Here is a 20,185-nt window from a genome sequence, read left to right on the forward strand (position 1 = left end):
TCACCTCTTCTCTTCTCCTCACCTGCCCATCACCTCCCTCTGGTGGTCCTCCTCCTTTCCTTTCTTCCATGGCCCACTGTTCTCTTCTACTGGATTCTTTTCCACCTACTACCTCTCAGCTTCCCAATTCATTCCACCACCCTGCATCACCTGGTTTCACCTATCACCTTCCAAATTGTACTCCTTCCTTTTCCCTCCCCCTTCCTATTTTGGCTTCTTTGCTCTTCCTTTTCATGCTGATGAATGGTCTTGGACTGAAATGGCAACTCTTTATTCCTCTCCATAGATGCATCCTGACCTGCTGAGTTCCTCCAGCACTGTTTGTGTGGTACATTGTGTTATGGCCAGCAGCCCCACCTGCTGGTGCCAATGTTTAAGACTGAAATCGCTGAGTTTTTTAAAAATATGTTCTTTCAACTTAATTTCAATACCATGCCATCAACTAACAAATGCAATTTACTGGAAAACGTCAGAAAATGGCATGAAATCAGAAAATGCAACAAGCTATTAACATCGCCTTCTGTGTGTTAACAGTGGAAAAGTAGACTTGAGGCCAATGATACACTGGTTATTAACTTATTAAAATGGAATAGTAGCTTGAATACCTGGTTATTGTTCATTTGTGAATGAATGCAATGCAAATTTAGCTGCATTTAGAAAATTTTAAATCTGTTTTCTTCAACCATATTCTTACCAAAAATGAATTAAACAATATTTCAAAAGAAAAGCATCAGTATGTTGTTCACCCTTAAGTACAAGAATAGAGACTGATCAGTGATTATACACGTACTAAGCTTTGCTGCTTCCATCACTTTCTGGAGAATGGGCATAGTTGATTTTGAATTCAATGTCAGGTACAAGCTGCATGGCCCTCCGATAGTATTTGATAGCTGAAATCAAAATGGACATAATCAGTGTCTGGATCACAAGTGGAGAATCCCATTACTAAATTGACAGTGTAAATTGTAGTTAGAATTTCTTCTTTGCATTAGACTTCACAAGTGACAGATCTTATTACTGAATAGCAAAATCTCCTCCTTCCCAGTGTTGAAAAATATCAATGTTGTGTATACGATTACAAAGCACCAAAATGAGGAGGATGTTTGAGCAGCTAAAAATTATGCTCATGTACAACGTAAACTGAAGATGGTACCTGCCCCATTTAAATAGTTTTGCCAGACTTTTAAAATATTGTACTATACTTCTGCTCACATTATGCAATATACCTCTCTATCAACTTAGTGTCTCATAAAATTAGTTACTTTGTGATCATTTTTTAAAATTCTCTACAACACTGCACTGTACACACTAAAACTTTTTATAATGCTGTTCACATTGTAAATGCATGCTGATATTTACATATTTAAGCACATTTTATTCCATATCCATACTTTAAATTCCACTTTATTTTTAGTACAATTCTTTATTGTGTGTAATTGTTGAACATTGTTTTTTGCTGCATGTTGTAGTGAATTCCTAACACATGTAAATATATGGTGAAAAGAGACAATCCTTGATTCTACTAATTATTAAGTGATTTTACAGGAAGTAGTAAAGCAATGTGACACATAACCTAAAATATATGCATGTATAAATATAATCAGTATTTGTGCACAATGTTCATTAAGGATGAGAAAAACTACCTTGCTTGAAACATAACCTAACAAAAATTGAAATCTATATACTACTAAAACTCTTATGCTCTGTCTGTGACCGCCAATTAGCGCAAATGGTGCATTACAGCGACACTTTTTTTGGCTCAATTGAATTAAAATGCGCTTACAGAATGCAGGCAAAATTCAGGGTTAAATATTCGTATAAAATTGCTCATTTGCAAAAATCAACAGGCTCCCGTATAACCTGAGAGCCCATCCGCCATCATGGAAATCGGGACGAATCAGCCCGACGCATGCGCACAGCCAGCCTCAGCAGCGACCCCTACCGAAGCAAAAGGGCAGGGCAGCTCTATTTCGAGGGGTCACATCCTGCTAATCACCATCCGCATGTGCAGGATTGGGACAGATCTAACTGCCACCCATCAATAAGAGATAATTAAATCTTATTGTAATGACGTACTTCGAGACACTCATAAAACCCTTTGGTGCAGTCAAAGGACAGCGGTGACTATATCACATCCATTTAGGAGAGTGCCAACCACATCATCAAGAATAATCAGCATCCTTTGATGTTACTGCTTCGTATCTTCTATCCAGCATTAGGGTAAAAAAAAAGTCAGCCTAATTACACCACGTGGAAAGGGAAGGGGGACATTATGGTCAAGGGATGACGCCAAATGTCGTCGGGAAGCGGCAAGGAGAGGGAGAGAACAAGAATCGGATGAGGCCAGGGCCACACGACCCCAGGATCAAAAAGTCAGGACAAAAAAAGATGAGTGAAGGAGAGGCATGTACGTCTCCAGGATCAGAGACAAATACCAAACAGCAGAAGAGATGAAGAGACGGGAGATGAAAGGGCTGCATGTCTCCAGAATGACAAGAGGCACAAGGGTGGCAGATAAACCAGAAATGATGCCATCAAAAGTGTCCTTTGTTAAATGAAGAGCAGTTATATTTGCTTTGCTACGCATCGTTCTTCTTTAATAAACTGAGGTTTTCTACTTCAGTTTCCAAAGCAAAGCGATAGCAGTAGCATTCAGGAAAATTTAATGTTCATTCTGGCCACATCAGACTGCACTACCTTTCTCTCAAAGGGTGCCCCAACGGGTCACCCCATTGTCTAGTGACTTTATATAATTGACGTGGCAATTGTATTACTTGTAGAAAGCATAATCCTGAACAGCAACAGACACGAAGGAACTTCCACTGCTTCAAGGTTCCATTCTCTCCAACGTGTATTTTTCATGACAAAAACTACTGGAATAGCAAAAAAAATGAATAACTTCTAACTCTCAAGAGTACGTTCTTCAAAAGCATTGGCTAAGTCAATGCTGCTTGCTGCAAAGGCTTGCACATTAATATTAAGCAGAAGAGAAAATCCTACTGTACAAAGAGGTAGGTGACACCAGGTCCTTTGCTTGTTGTATATTTGTGTGAATGTGACAAGAATTCTGTGCAAATAGTGCATTCAATGTGTTAGAAGCATTTGATTAACTCCAGGCTAAGAAATTAACAACAGAGTTACAGAAGTTGGGATAGAGAGTGAGTTTTGTGGGTTGTAGAGGGTGGAAAGTTTGGTGGTGGAGGAAGGCATTCGGGGCAAAGAGAAGTGTTGTTGATCTCAGGGATCATCTGCAGCATGGTGCTGCTGTGAATTTTGAAATAGATTCTGAAGCAGACTTCTAACATCTAGGTTTAGAAGTTCAAAGCAAAAGTGATAAATTTCAGATAGAACCATGCAGAAGGGCAATAAATTACTAAAAGGCTGCTTTAAATTCTTGGAAATTACTCAAGCTAGATGGATGAGAATAGGACTCAAGGAACCCCTGACTCATGGGGTCGAACTCTCAGGATATGGAGCTGCATGTTCAGAAGTGCCTTCACTTAGAGGGTGGTGAGCCTGTGGAATTTTCCACCTCAGAAGAATATGGAAGCCAAGTCACTGAACATGTGTAAAGAGATAGATTTCTTGACACAATAAGCATGAAGAGAAATGGGAAGAGAGCTGGAATAGGAAGAGAGTGATCGAGATAGAGAATAGGTTGCATTCATATTGAATGATCAAGGAAGCTCCAAGTGCTCAATGGACTGTTTCTCAAAGTTAGGTTCATCCAGCGTGGAAACAGGTCCTTTGGCCCAACTCATCCTTGGCTGCATCACTTTCTGGTATGGGAACTGTACTTCGCTCAATCACAGGACTCTGCAGAGAGTGGTGCAGATAACCCAGCGCATCTGCAAACGTAAACTTCCCACTATTCAGGACATTTACAGAGACAGATGCATAACAAGGGCCTGAAGGATCACTGGGGACCCCAGTCACCCCAACCACAAACTGATCCAGCTGCTACCATCCGGGAAACAGCACCACAGCACTAAAGCCAGGACAACAGGCTCCAGGGACAGCTTCTTCCACCAGGCCATCAGACTGATTAATTCACGCTGATACAATTGTACTTCCATGCTATATTGACTGTCCTGTTGTACGTACTATTTGTTATAAATTACTATAAATTGCAGATTGCATTTAGACAGAGAAGTAACGTAAAGATTTTTACTCATCATGTATGTGAAGGATGTAAGAAATAAAGTCAATTCAATTCATCCACGTTATGCTGCCCAAGGAGCTAGTCCCACGTGCTTGCATTTGGCCCATTGCCCTCTAAATCTCTATCCATGAACGCATCTAGATGGCTTTTAAATGTGGCTAGTGTGCCCACCTTGACTACTTATAGAAGCCCTTAATGTTCCTTTTTAACCTCCCACTTCTTATCTTAAATGTATGCCTTCTTGTTTTTAGTAGCCCTTTCTTGGGGAAAAAAAATTGTGCTTCCACCCTGTCTGCATCCCTCACTACTCTGATTTTATGATTTCTGTGTTGAAACACAGCCAAGTGTGTTAAGTTAAAAGTGGAATATTCCAAATTCCCAGTATTTTCAGTAAATGCAGGGAACGGGGTCAAGTCTTACACAAAGGAAAGCAACATCATTAATGAGTTTACTCCATTTAGAACATGATATTTAAAAACACAGCAGCATTACTTCCTCAGTATGACAACTACTCTGCCCAAGATTTCAAAGAGCTGAGAGTTGTGGACCCAGATCAATCCATCTTGAAAACCAGCTTTCCCCATGAACTCTGTTTGCACCTCTTGGTCCACATCACCAGGTGTAGGACCAGTTATTACCATTCAACTATCAGGCATCGTTAACCAGCATCGTTAACTTCACTCACCTGAATACTGAACTGCTTCCACAACCTACGGACTCACTTTGAAGAACTCTTTAACTGATGTTCTCAGTATTTCTCTGCCTCCGCCGCATCTGTTCCCAGGACACAGCTTTCTATTCCAAGACATCAGAAATCTTCTCCTCCTGCCTCCACTAGTGATGCTGTTCCTCACCCATATCTCCTCCATTTCCTGAACATCCGCACTCACCCCATCTTCCTGCTGTCTTAACAGTAGGAGGGTTCCTTTTGTCCTTACCTACCATCCCATCAGATCAGCATCCACATCCATCACTTCATCCTCCGCAACTTCTGCCATCTCCAAAGGGATCCTACAACTAAGCATATATTTATCTCCTCCACTCCACTCTGCTCCCTCCACAATTCCCTTGCCTATTCAACCCTCCCCTCTAATCTCCTTCCCAGCATTTATCCCTGCAAGTGGCCCAAGTGTTACATATGTCCATACACCTCTCTCACCTCTATTCAGGGTCCCTAACGGTCCTTCTACGGGAGGCAACACTTCACCCGAGAATCGCTCCGGTCATCTATTGTGTTTGAATGTGGCCTTTTCTGCATTGTTGAGAACTGTCTCAAATTGGGGGACCACCTTGTCAAGCACCTCTGCTCTATCCACCACCAGCGGAACTTCACAGTGTCCAATCATTTTAATTCTGATTCCCATTCCTGTTCTGACATGTCGGTCCATGACCTCCTCTTGTGCCAAGGTGAGACCACCTTATACTTCATCTGGATAGCCTCCAACCTGATGGCATAAATATCGATTTCTCCTTCTGGTAAAAAGAAACCTTCCCCACCTGCCTTCCTCTATTCCCCACTCTGAGCTTTTACTTTTTCTCACCTGCCTATCACTTACCCCTGGATCCCCCCCCTCCTTTTCCTTCTCCTATAGTCACTCACCAGTTTCCTTCTTCTCCAGCCCTTGACAGTTCCTTTTCCACCTGGTTTCACCTATCACCTTACAGCTAGCATCTTTATTTCCTCCCCCCCCCCCACCCTTTTTATATTGGCGTCTTTCCCCTTGCTTCTCAGACCTGAAGAAAGATCTCGGTCTGGATCATCGACTGCTTATTCATATCCATTGGTGCTGCCGGACCTGCTGAGTTCCTCCAGCATTTTGTGTGTTGCTTTGGATTCGCAGCATCTGCAGACTTTTCGTGTTAATTATTTATCCATTTGTTATTTATATGCATAATACTGCTAGTGGTATCTGTACAGCAGCCTCTGTTTTTCAAATGTATTTATAAATAATATAGTAGAGTCAAAGAGAAATACAGCATGGATACAGGTCCTTTGGTCCAACAAGTCCATGCCGTTAACAACACTCAACCAGCTTGTCCCAATTTCCTGCATTCAGCCATATCTCTCCAAGTACCTATCCAATGCTTATTAAACAAGACTATTGTACCTGCCTCAACCACTTCCTCTGACGGCTTGTTCCATATGCTCACCACTCTATATAAAAATATTGTCCCTTAAGCACCTTTAAAATCTTCCCCCTCTCGTCATAAAACTATGCCCCTAATTTTGGACTTTACTACCCTGCTGAAAAGACTACTACCATCCATATTCTCTGTCACTGATGGTTTAAAATAACTTCTATAATGTCACCCTTCAATCTCCTATGTTCCAAGGAATAAAGAAAGAGCTGCACCAACCTCACCCTTTAACTCAAGCCCTCTAGTCCTGGCAAGCCCCATAAACCTTTTCAGTTTAACTAAGTCTATCCTATAATAGGGTGACCAAAACCACACATAGCACTTCAAGCATGACCTCACAAAGTATTTATACAACTGCAACATAATGTCTTGCACTTTATGCTCTGACTGATAAAGGCCAGCAATGCTAAACACCTTTTTTTCACCAGGCTGGATTCCTTTGATGTGGTTAATAGACAAACATATATCCAGATTTTATAAGCAACACACATAAAAGTTGCTGGTGAACGCAGCAGGCCAGGCAGCATCTCTAGGAAGAGGTACAGTTGACGTTTCAGGCCGCGACCCTTCGCCAGTCCTGCAATGTAAAAGCTGGACAAAATTGAAAAAGGTGAATACAGGACCAAAGGTATTATATTTGAATGTACGCAGTAAACGGAATAAGGTCGATGAACCTGCAGCACAGTTACAGAATGGCAAGCATGATGTTGTAGGCATCACTGAACCATGGCTGAAAGAAGATTATAGCTGGAAGCCTAATGTCCAAGGATACACACTATTGAAAGGATAGGCAGGAAGGAATAGGGGGTGGTGTGGCTTTGTTGATAAAAAATGATATTAAATTATTAGGGTCCAAAGATGTTGAATTGTTGTGGGTAGAGCTAAAGAAATGCAAGGGTAATAAGACCCTGATGGGACAGCCCCCCCCCCCCCGCAAACAATTGTAAGGATATGGTCTACAAATTATAATGGGAGATAGAAAATGATGCCAAAAGGGCAATGTTATGATAGTTATGGGGCATTTTAAAATGCAGGAAGATTGGGAAAATCAGGTTGGTGCACGATTCCAAGAGGGGAAATTTCTAGAACGCCTACAAGATTTCTTTCTTTACAGCAGCTTGCAGTTGAGCCCACTAGGAGATCAGCTATTTTGGATTGGGTGTTGTGCAATCAACTGGAATTGATTAGAGAGCTTAAGGTAAAGGAACCTTTAGCAGGATAATTGATCATAATAAGATAGAAATCACCCTGCAATTGAGAAGGAGAAGCCAAATTCAGACGTGTTGATATTTAGAGTGGAGTAAAGGGAATTACAGAGGCATGAGAGAGGAGTTGGTCAGAACTGATTGGAAAAGAGCATTGGCAGACATGGCGGCAGAGCAGCAATGACTGGAAATTCTAGAAGCAATTCCGAAAGCACAGAATATATACATACCAAAGAGTTCAAAGTTTAAAGCAAAGTTTATCAGAGTACTTGCATCACTACATATAACAAATTACTGTAAACTATAAACATCAGGAACTGTTACTGTAAACAAACCATGCAAATGCAGCTATAAATAAATAGCGATAAATAATGAGTATGCAATAACAACACAACAGAGTCCTCAAATGAGTGTAGCTATCCCCTTTTGTTCAAAAGCCTGATAGCTGATTGGAATTAACTGTTCTTGAACCTGGTGGTGCAAGTCCTGAAGCACCTGTACCTTCTACCTGATGGCAACACCCCAAGAAAAGAGCATGGAAGTTGATCGTTTTCTGATCAAAGTATATGGCAAAAAGGCAGGTGTATGGGGTTGAGCGGGATCTGGGATCAGCCACGATGAAATGGAGGAGCAGACTCGATGGGCTGAATGGCCTAATTCTGTTCCTATGTCTTACGGTCTTATGGCCTGGTGGTGAGGATTTTTGATTATTGATGCTGCTTTTCTACAGCAACATTTCACATAGATGTGCTCAATGGTTGGGAGTGTTTTACCTGTGATGTACTGGACCGAATCCACTACCTTTGGTAGAATTTTCCGCTCAAATGCATTGGTGTTCAATACCAGGCTGTAATACAGCCGTCAGCACACGTTCCACGACACATCTATAGAAGTTAGCCAAGGTGTTTGCACCTCCGCAGACTCCTGGGGAAGTAGAGGCGCTGTCATGCTTTATTTGCAATATTCATAGGATGGGTCCCGGACAAGTACCCTGTAATAGTGACATCCAGGAATTTTGTTACTGATCCTCTCCACCTCTGATCCTCCAATGATTACTGGCTCATGAACCTCTGGTTTCCCTTTCCTGAAGTCTACAAGCAGTTCCTTGGTCTTATTGACATTGAGTGAGAGGTTGTTGTTATTACACCACTCAGCCAAGTTTTCAATCTCCCTCCTGTATGCTGATTCATCACCTCCTTCGATACAGTCCACAACACTGGTGTCATCAATAAACTTGTATATGGTGTTGGAGTTGTACTTAGCCACACAGTCATTGGTGTGAGGAGGAAGAAGTATTCTAAGGGCAAGATGACACAACCATAGCTAACAAGGGCAGTCAAAGCCTCCATAAAAGCCAAAGAGAGGGCATATAATACAGCAAAAATTTGGGGGATGTTAGGGAATTGGGAAGTTTTTAAACACCAACAGAAGGCAACTAAAAAAGTCTTTAAGAAGGTAAAGATGGAATACTAAAGTAAGCTAGCCAATAATATTAAACAGGGTATTAAACAGAGTGATCATTGTAGCAGGGGACTTCAATCACACAGATTTTACACTGGTCATGCCCAAATTTTACAAAAATGTGAATTTCCTGACATGAGAATATAACATACTAGACCAAGTCTACACAAATATTCCAGGAGCATTCAAAGCAACCCCATCTGCACAGCTAGGACAAACAGACTTTATCTCCCCCACACTGACCCCAGCTTACAGACCACAGATCTGCACAGTAAAACCAACAATCAGGACAGTACATGTGTGGTCTGAGGAAGCCACCTCAATGCTACAGGACCGTTTTGACAGCACAGATTGGGGCTTGTTTGCAAAGGGAGCACACCTGGAGGAATATGCTGGTTCAGTCCTAGGATATATTAAGTTTTGCACAGAAAATGTAATAACACAAAAGACAATTAAGGTGTCTCCTAATCAAAAGCCATGGATTAACAGCAATGTGAGGGCACTACTCAGGGCGTGCAATGCAGCCTTCAAGGCCAGGAGACAAGCAAGCCTACAGTGAAGCACGGGGGAATCTCCGCAGGGGCATCAGGGATGCAAAGCGCAAATACAAATTGCGCACTGAAAATCAGTTTGATAAACAACAACCCTGCAGTATGTGGAAAGGCATCAAGGCACTGACAGACTACAAAACTAATAATCTGCTGCTGGATGATGACGCCACACTGCCTGATGTCCTAAACCAGTTCTTTGCCCGCTTTGATACTCAGAGGGAGGAGGCTCCTCCACTCATCAACCCACCTGTTGATGAGTCCACACTTGGTCCTTAAGCAACATCAGGTGAGATCCACCCTGAGGAAAGTGAATGTGAGTAGGGCAGCTTGCCCAGACGGAGTGCCCAGCCGGCTACTGAAAGCATGAGCCAATCAGCTTGCTGAGGTGTTTGCAAGTATACTTAACCTCTCACTGCAACAAGCTGTTGGTTCAACATGCCTTAAAACCTCCACCATTATCCCAGTGCCCAAAAAATCAGCTGTGAAGTGCCTGAATGACTATCGCCCTGTAGTGCTGACACCCATAGCCATGAAGTGCTTTGAGAGACTTGTGCTCTCACACATTAAGGATATAATCCCACCTGATCTGGACAAACACCAGTTTGCCTACTGGGCAAACCGCTCCACAGAGGATGCAATCACAACAGCCCTCCATATTGCTCCGACTCACTTAGAGAAACCAAACACTTATGTGAAAATGTCACTTGTGGACTTCAGTTCTGCACTTAACACAGTCATCCCCCATAAACTGGTCAGCAAACTGAACACTCTTGGCCTTGGTTCCTCCCTGCGCTCATGGGTCATGGACTTTCTCACAGACTGACCACAGCAAGTCAGAATTGGTAAGCACACCTCCACCACCCTCATTTTAAAAATAGGCACCCTGCAGGGCTGTTTGCTGAGCCCTATGCTCTACACACTTTTCACACATGACTGCACCCCCATCTACACCTCCAACTCTATAATTATATTTGCGGACGATACCACAGTGGTTGGCCTGATCTCGGACGAGGATGAAATGGCTTACAGGGTTGAGGTCGATTATCTGACGGAGTGGTGTAAGGACAATGACCTGGTCCTTAACACTTCTAAAACAAAAGAGATGATCATTGACTTCAGGAGATCAGAGGACAGAGTACACACTCCCCTCCATATACATGGAGAGGTAGTGGAAAGTGTGGAAAACCTAAAGTTCCTTGGAGTTATGTTGTCAAAACAGCTGACATGGACCACCAACACCTCGCTGCTTGTAAAAAAAAAAGGCACAACAAAGATTCTTCTTCCTCAGAAAGTTGAAACAGGCCAAACTTCCACAAAAGCTGTTGCTTAACTTCTACAGAAGCACAATTGAAACCATCCTGACCAACAGTGCCACAGTGTGGTATGCCAGCTGCACAGCCGCTGAGCGCCAAGACCTGTATCGCCTGGTGAAGGTGACCCAGCGAATTGTGTGGATGGAGCTCCCCAGGACTGGACACCATCTATTCCAGCAGACTCGGGAGGAAAGCAATCAGCATAACCAGAGACACCACACACACCGGCCACTCCCTGTTTGACCTGCGGCCATCCAGCAAAAGGTTCAGGACACTAAAAGCCAGAACAAATAGACTGAGGAACAGCTTCTATCCCAGAGCTGTGGCCTCCATCACACCACTCTCACAGAACAATGACTGAAACTGTGAGCACACACATGCACACACAAGGACTCAAATACTTGCACTATCAGCACTTTGTGCATTACTGTGATATTCTGGTGCTGCTGCAACTTATTTTCTGTTACTTATCTATTTAATACTGTTTTTCTATTACTGTCTTGTTTTTATCTACCGCTTTATTTCACTGCCTGAGGGGAAGCCAAATAGAGTTTCATTTTACCTATGTATAATGACAGTAAAAGACTATTCAATTCAATAGTTTCTTCAGATACATTAAAAAGTAAAAGGGAGGCAAGTGTGGATATTGGACCGCTGTAAAACAATGCTGGAGAGGTAGTAATGGGCGACAAGGAAATAGCGGATGAACTGAATAAGTATTTTGCATTAGATTGCGAAAGACACTAGCATTATGGGGGCACGTGATGAAATAGGTCGTAGTCAGCACAGTTTCCTCAAGAGAAAACCTTGCCTGACAAATCTGTTGGAAATCGTTGAAGAGATAACAAACAGGATAAACAAAGAAGAATAGGTTGATATTTTGTACTTGGATTTTTAGAAGGCCTTGGACAAAGCTGCTTAACAAGCTATGAGCCCATGGTATTACAGGAGAGATTCTAGCATGGATAAAGCAACGGCTGATTGACAGGAGGCAAAGAATAGGATTAAAGGGAGCCTTTTCTGGTTGGCTGCTGGTAACTGGTGGTGTTCCACAAACGTCCGTGTTGGGACCGATTCTTTTTACGTTATATGTCAACTATTTGGATGATGGAATTGATGGCTTTGTTGCAAAGTTTGAAAATGATATGAAGATAGGTGGAGGGGCAGATGGAATACAGTTTTGGGAAGAGCATAGAAGAAATGAAAGGGTTGACCCTCTGAGGTGCAAAGGGATTTGGAAGTAAGGATGTAATGTTGAGACTTTATAAAGCACTGGTGAGGCTTTACGTGGAATATTGTGCGCAGTTTTCGGCCCTCATTTTAGAAAGGATGTGCTGAAACTGGAGAGAATTCAAAGGAGGTTCACAAAAATGGTTCCAAGAGTAAATAGCTGGTCAAATGAAAACAGCTTGATAGCTCTGGGTCTGTATTCACTGGAATTTAGAAGAATGAGCAGTGGCTTAATTGAAACCTATCAAATGGAGGAAGAATGTTTCCTTTGGTGGTAGTGTCTAAGACCAGAGGACATAGCCTCAAAATAGAGGGGTATCCTTTTAGAATCAAGATGAGGAGCAATTTCTTTTGCCAGAGAGTGGTGAATCTATGGAACTCCTTGTCACAGGGAGCTGTGGAGGCAGAGCCTTTATATATATGTAAGGAGAGGCTGAGAGATTCTTGATCAGTGAGAGTATAAAGGGATAGAAGGGGAAGGCAGGAGAGGAAAAATGGACCAGCCATGATGGAACTGCGAGGCAGACTTGATGGCCCAATTCTACTCCAATATCTTACAGTCTTACATTCTGACAACAGGTATCAGTAGATTTTAATGCTCTACAGAGAGCAAGTATTTGCATTATTGTTGTGCGCTTCTGCTGAAAACCATTCTGATTGAATCTTAGCTTAGTGTCAATGGCGGTGCAAATCCTGTTCAATATCATCCGATTGTATAGCTTTGCTAAGATGCAGGTCAAGCTGATACCGTGTTAGTTATCCGTCTTCATGAGGGATCCAGATTTGGGGACTGGGATAATGTTTGAGAGTGACCACTGCCCTGGTTTGTCGCCTTTCATCAGTGCCGTATTACATATGTCCAGCAAGATATTGTTCAGGTTGCAGTTCTTCAGGACATCTGGTGGTATCCCGTCTGGTCCAGCGCTCCTGCCCTGTTTGAGTGTATATTTGGCCTTCTTCAGTTCCTCAATGATGAATGGGCCGTCACGGATGTCGACTTGCGTTAGTACTGTGGGTATGTCCTCTTCTTTTTCCATGATCTCACTTGCATTGACACTACTCTGTGATCAGAACTGACTGAGTTGAAGGTGATGTAGGCTTCTGTGTTGATCACACAATTACGCCATTTTGTTCTTACGAGGATGTAGTCGAGCTGTTTCCTGTAGATGGACGCTCTGTTTTCGTATGTCCGTGGTTTACCAGCTCGCTTCTTGAATTGTGTGTTGGTGGCAATGAGACTGTGTTCCTGGATGAAATCAACTAGATATTATCCATTTAGGTAGGTAAAGTATGAGTATAGAACATCTTCCAGTCTGACTGGGGCATTAAAATAGCCGAGCACAGCCAGGAGGTTACGTGCCGGTATTGAAGTGACAGCTTCTTGAAGTTTACTGTAGAAGGCCTCCACCTCCTTCTCCTCGCTGCAGTTGTGCGGATGACAGAGGTCACCGGGTTTCTGTCAAATTTCGCAGTAAGGATTCTGTCACTGACTGAGACTACGCCCCTCAGTGCCTTCTTCGCCTTCGGTTCAACATCAGTCCTACTCCATCCTAGAATCATCGAGGAAATCAAGAAGAACAACCTACCAGCTATGCTTGCTTACATCGATTTTTGCTAAGCTTTTGACTCCATTCACTGAGGTAAAATGCTGAAAATCCTGAAAACTTACGGAATGCCAGACCATCTACTGAGAGCAATAGAGTCCAGCTATACCAAAACCATGGCGAAAGTTGTATCACCAGACGGAGAAACAGCAGTGTTTGAGCTCCTAGCTGGTGTGTGGCACCCTACATCTTTATAATTGTCCTTGATTACACTCTATGTCAAGCTACCAAAGTCATGACAAGCTTGGTTTTACCATAAAACCAGGACAAAACAAAAGGGTCAGACCAGTTACGCTCACATATCTCGATTTTGCAGATGACATAGTCCTGCTCTCTGACTAGATGGAGGAAGCACAGCAGCTACTGACAAAAGTAGAAATTGAGCGCAATAAATTTCACCTAAACGCTAAAAAGACAGAGCACATAGCGCTTAACTGCCATGAAGGTACTCTCAAGACCGTAGAGAATGATACCATTAAGAAAGTCTTTGACTACAAGTACCTCGGGTCAAGAATGATGAGTTCAGAGAAGGACATAAAGACATGGAAGGCGCTGGCGTGAAAGGTTATGAACGACATGAAGGAAATCTGGAAGTCGAACCTGACCAGAGGGCTTAAAAAGAGGATCTTCACAGCAGTCATAAGAGTCCATTCTCACGTACGGATGCGAGACGTGGACACTCACCGAGACTATGCAGAAGTCTCTAAATGGCTGCTATACACGAATGCTCTGGATGGCTCTTGACGTGAGTTGGCAACAGCACATGATGAACATCAAGCTCTATGACAACCTACCGATGCTCACCACTAAAATCAAGGCGAGAAGACTGCAACTAACGGGGCACTGTCTACGCCATCCTGATTTATCTGCCAGCCTAGTCATCATATGGGAGCCCAAGCATGGGAGGATGGACCCTGGCCGCCCTCTCAAGACTATGGTCAACACACTCCTAGAAGACAACGGCGCGGCTAACGTAGATGAACTGAACACACTGATGAGGGAGAGGGAGAAGTGGAGAGTCCGTCATCATGTCCGATGCCGGCCCCCTAGGCTTGAGTCAATGTAGTAGTAGTTAATGTTCTGAATTTAAAAAATGAAGGCATGATTCACTTCAATTTTAAGGCAAGGGTATAGTTCCATGATGGGCAGATAATGGAAAACAAATCAGCCATGAACTAACTGAATATTGGAAATGGCCCAATAGGCCTGTTTCTAATGATACTTTCCATACTGATAGAATGAGACAATCTCTTCAATGTTATGAGCCATGTCCTTAAAAATTAAGATATTCACCTGTTACATACCTCGTGGGTATCTTGTGACTGTCTTATGACCATGATGTAATTGACTGTCTTATGAGCATGACGTAATGGTCTTGTGGAGGTCACATGATGTAATTTTCTAGCCAGTGTGAGGTCACACGATGACCTGTTCCCAAAACGTATATAAAGGGAAACCCTTTTGTGACGCAGTTAGTTTTCCGTTTAGTTGTGTTAGTTCATCAGTTACTCCGTTATGCTGCGTATTTGTCTCATGACGCAGTTTCGTTTTAAAATGGAGTTTTCCTTTCTATTTTAAGGTGCAAAGATTGGTGCTGGCAGTTTCGCCAATTGCTGCCAGGTTTGTGTGTTGCATCTATAATTTTTCCTTATTGAGTCTTTGTTCAGAAACAGTAACATGCATTTGAGATAACTCCTGCAAGAGCAAGGAAGTTTGTGCAGTGTTCACTCGCCAGAAAAAGGTCAGTTCCTTTAAGCTGTTTTATTTCCTTCCTCGTGAATCCTTTGGAGAATCGGTAATAATGTCATGTCTTCGAAGAAATCTGTTTCCAGAGAAGTCTCTCCTTATTGACTGTGTAAATCACTTGAACTTTCGAATTTACCACTTTAAGAACTGTCCCAGAGCTGCCATATAGCAGTTAACTTCCAGTTAAGTTAGTCGTTTAAATATTTTTCCGCTATTGTTGAGTTTAATAAATGTTTGTTTATAAAACCTGACTCAATTATATATTCATTGTTGCTGATTACGTAACACATCTCATTAGCTTGGTTCAATTCAGACCTTAATGAAGGATTATTTATGTGAACATGCAAAAAACTTGTTGCCTTTCCCATAGGTTCCATTAAAGACAAAAGTATCATTTAAACAGTTGCAAACTTTCTTAAAATAAACTCAGTGGCCTCCTTATTAAGTACAGGAGCGAAAACCCGGTGTAGTAGTCGTCTGTTGCTATAGCCCATCCACTTCAAGGTTTGGCATGCTGTGCATTCAGAGATGCTCTTCTGCACACCACTGTTGCAATGCATGGTTATTTGAATTACTGCTGCCTTCCTGTCAGCTTGACCCAGTCTGGCTGTTCTCCTCTGACCTCTCTCACTAACAAGGTTTTTCACCCACAGAACTGTCACTCATTGGATGTTGCCTTTTACATCATTCTCTGTAAACGATGAGACTGTTGTGCATGTAAATCCCAAGAAAACATGAACTTCTGAAATACCCAAATAAGCCTGTCTGGCACCAACAATCCATGATCAAGGTCACTCAGATTACATTTCTTCCCCATTCTGATGTTTGGTCTAAACAACAGCTCAACTTGTTGACCATGTCTGCATGCTTTATATCTGAGCTGCTGCCACATGATTGGCTGATTAGATATTAACAAGGTGTACCTAATAAAGTGGCCACTGAGAACATGTACAGCTATCTTTAACTTTTTAAAAGACTCAAGCGCTTCTTTAAAAAAAATACACCTACCTTCATAAACAGCTCCGTTCTGTTCTTGCTCTACAGCTTTCAGGAACAACTCTTTGGCCTGAAAAATAAATTCATAAGCAAACTGTTACATGGGGAGGGGGTATATGATGTCATATTCTTGAAAATATAACTGAACTTGAATCACAGCTGCTAAATTTGTCTGCAATGTGAAGCCAAATGGCAACTCAAGCTTCCTTTTGAATTTCATATTCAGCTCTTGTGTTGTTTCTCCCACTACAAATATTGGAGAAAAATACAACATTTTATAACACTTAAGTGATCCTTGTAAAAAGCTCTTTGCCCTTGGGTCTAACTTGGGGTATCTACCATTAAGGACCCCTATATCTCGGGACGTGCCCTACTCTCATAACCACCATCAGGGCGGTAGTACAGGAGCCTGAATACACACACTCAACATTTTAGGAACAGCTTCTTCCTCTCCGCCATCAGATTTCTGAATGGACAATTAACCCATGAATATTACTTCATTATTATTTTTGCTCTCTTTTTGTACTACTGGTTTATTTTAGTTTTTTTATATATACAGTATACATACAATTCTTATTGTAGTTTAGTTTTTATGTATGCACTGGACTGCTGCCACAAAGCAACATATTTCACGACATATGCCAGTGATATTAAACCTGATGCGGATTCTGAACTTCCTACTGTACCAAAGCAACTCTTGAAGCTGCCTGCACCACTACTTACTCCTACTCTTGACTACTCAAATCTCCATTTTGGTCTGAACATTTTTTCATCCAAATACTGCCTGATCACATGGAGCTTATTACATGGTTGAGACTCCAGAGATATCCTGAAGTCATCAACTCTAAATCACTATAACTTGCTTAGCCACTACATACTTGAAATTATTAATTGTCCTTTTATCCAGGCTCTATTTTAAGATTACTTCCATGACATCCTTCTTAAAAAGTCTAGCCTTGTTTTATTACCTGCTTCAATTAAACAAATATTCAATTATACATCCTTTCCTTTCTGAGAACCAGATATTACAACTCACTAAGCTTTGAGGTGAATATAACTCCTAGAGACCAAAGCACACAGCTTTTTAAAAAAAAAGTTGCATTGTTCATTTGATGACAGCCAAGTATTCCATATTCAAAGGAACCAGCTACAGGTGAGCATTGTAAACATGCTGTGTTGGAGCCAGAATATATGGTGATACATGCAGTTCAGAATCAGGTTTAATATCACTGGCATATGTCGTGAAATATGTTGCTTTGTGGCACTCCTGGGTGTGTTTGTTGTAAATGCAAATAATGCATTTCACTGTACACTTCGATGTACCTGTGATAAGTAAATCTGAATCTGCAATATATTTTGTGAATCACTACATAAGTTACCTTTTCTTCACGAGCAAGTTCCTGTCTTCCTTTGGTACCCAAAGATTTGAAAGAAAGCCCCTTTGCAGAGATTCTTCCGTGTTCCACTTCTGATCCATTAGAGCTTCCATTTGGAGTCAGCTCAGACATCCACTGAGCGCGAAACACATTAAGTTCCTCCTCAAAAAATAAAAGACATCTCCATATTTAAATACAATTTGCCTAGATTTAAAAGGCATCCAGAAGTGATTACTTATCTTTTATCCTTTGCAAAATACATCCAGTAGCAATAGTTCATAGAATCAGACTACACCATGGCCTCCTCTACCATCACGAACAGAACACTCTCAAGTTAACGGCATGATCATGGATTTCCATCACTTCAAGTAATTTCTCCCCACTACCCCTTCCCTGTTTTTTGCATTCCTCAATCTGGTTCCCCTCTCACCCATTCTCTTCTCCTCACCTCTCTAGTGTGCCTCTTCCTTCTTTTTCTCCCATGGTCTAATGTCCTCTCTTATCAGATTCCCCCTTCAGCTCTTACACCTATCACCTTCCAACTTGTCACTACATCAACTGCTCCCCCACTTTCCCCTTCACCTGGTCTCACCTATCATTTGCAAGGTGTACTCCTCCACCCACCTTCTGACCCTGCCTTCTGCCCCCTTCCTTTCCAGTCCTGAAACATTGACTGTTTATTCTCCTCAGTCATTGCTGCCTGACTTGCTGAGTGTATAAGCAAATCCCTGACCAGCATTTTGTGTGTGTCGCACTTTTGGCAAGTTAGATCACCGAACCCATTTCCTTTTTAAATGCATATCCAATTTCATTTTCCTATTGCGCACAAGAATTAAGATACTAAAAGGGCAGAGATCAAATGTGAGAAAATTAAAGCTGCCATTTACTTTAGCTTAAAAGTAGTAAAGTGAAATAACTATCGTTGTTTATTTGACATATGACAAAGCTTTGATAATTTGAAAGAAATCAATAAAAAGGAATACACGGGAAATGCTGGAGGAGTTCATCAGGTCAGGAGGCATCTACAGAGAAGTACGAACGGTTGACATTCTGACTGAATGCTGACTGAAGCTCATTGCACAGACTCAGTGACCACATTATTTGGTTCACCTGCTCTTTAAAGCAAATATAAATCAAATGCATAAAAGCATGCAGATATGGTCAAGAGCTCCAGTTATTCTTCAGAGAAAACATCAGAATCGGGAAGAAACGTGACTTTGACCGTGGAATGATTATCGGTGCAAGACAATGTAGTTTGAGTATCTCAGAAGGAACTGGTTTCCTGGGATTTTCACGCACAATAGTCTCTAAAGTTTACAGAGAATGGTATAAAAACAAAAGACATGCAGTGAATGGCAGTTCTGCGGCTGAAAACATCTTACTAATGAGAAAAGTCAGAGGAAAATGGCCAGACTGGTTCAAGCTGACTGGAAGGAAACAGTAACTCAAATAACTACGTGTTGAAACAATGGTGTGCAGAAAAGCATCTCTAAATGCACAACATATTGAACCTTGAAGTGGAGGGGCTATAGGAGCAGAAAACCATGAATATACAAGAGGAATCTAATAAAGTCTTTGATAAACACATATGGACTTTATAGATCTGGCAGAAGACTGCTGTCATGAATTATAAAATCTGAGAAGAGACTGAAGGGTCATTACCTGAAGATTTGCTTCTTCAGCTCTTTCATTGTCTTCAACATCAATGACACCAGTGTAGTCATCTTTATCAGTGTCTACCTGCTAACAAAAGACATTCTTTCTTACTCACATGTGGCCAATCAACCACAAACAGAAAAACAATGCTAAATTTTAAAATTTACAGTTGCCAGATATCAACTAAATACAGCATTTTTGAACCGACATTTAATAATATAGCTAATAGTATTACATTACATTGCTATGAATAGACACATTACATGTCTACAAGATGTGCTGGAAGGCAGAATGCAGTTGGAATTTCTGGTAAACTCTCATAATAATGAATGCATATACTTATAGAAGCAAGAGAATGGCTTTTACTTCTGAATACTTCAAAATAATGCATAGACTTTGATGATAAATTTACTTTGAAACTTAATTTTACACAGACTCCAAAGTGGTGAAATATTTGGGTGCTTTTTTTGACAGCATACATAAGATTTGCCAATTTTAAGAGTTATTTTACCGTCAAGATTTAATTTAAACAATTGCAGAAGATGTACTTGTGACTCTGACATAGAACCATGGGGACATATGTACATATCAAATACACTGAGCATCAGCACAGTGGATTTGTTTTGTTCCATCCAGAACAAAGCAATAATTAAAGCAGAAAATCACAATTAGTTCTCCAAAGCTTGATTTTGAGCACCTGCAGCGTGTTAGACCACTAGTCATAGAAGCAGAATTATGCCAGTCGG

General features: G+C 41.6%; 1 protein-coding gene across 4 annotated transcripts in view; it reads right to left on the reverse strand.

Moving 5' to 3' along the window:
- fbxo9 (F-box protein 9) overlaps positions 1-20,185 on the reverse strand; it is a 121,610-nt gene that overhangs the window by 71,985 nt on the left and 29,440 nt on the right. For 2 of the 4 annotated variants that reach the window (XM_072251115.1, XM_072251118.1), the window contains exons 2-5: positions 19,446-19,526; positions 17,787-17,945; positions 16,420-16,477; positions 791-890 (exon numbers count right to left, since the gene is read on the reverse strand). In XM_072251115.1, the coding sequence (XP_072107216.1) occupies positions 791-890; positions 16,420-16,477; positions 17,787-17,945; positions 19,446-19,526 (398 nt within the window). The remainder of the gene's footprint in view (positions 1-790; positions 891-16,419; positions 16,478-17,786; positions 17,946-19,445; positions 19,527-20,185) is intronic. The other 2 variants (XM_072251117.1, XM_072251116.1) reach the window with 2 other exon arrangements.

The sequence above is a fragment of the Mobula birostris genome, chromosome 2, assembly GCF_030028105.1.
Source record: "Mobula birostris isolate sMobBir1 chromosome 2, sMobBir1.hap1, whole genome shotgun sequence".
Classification (NCBI taxonomy): Eukaryota; Metazoa; Chordata; class Chondrichthyes; order Myliobatiformes; family Myliobatidae; genus Mobula; species Mobula birostris.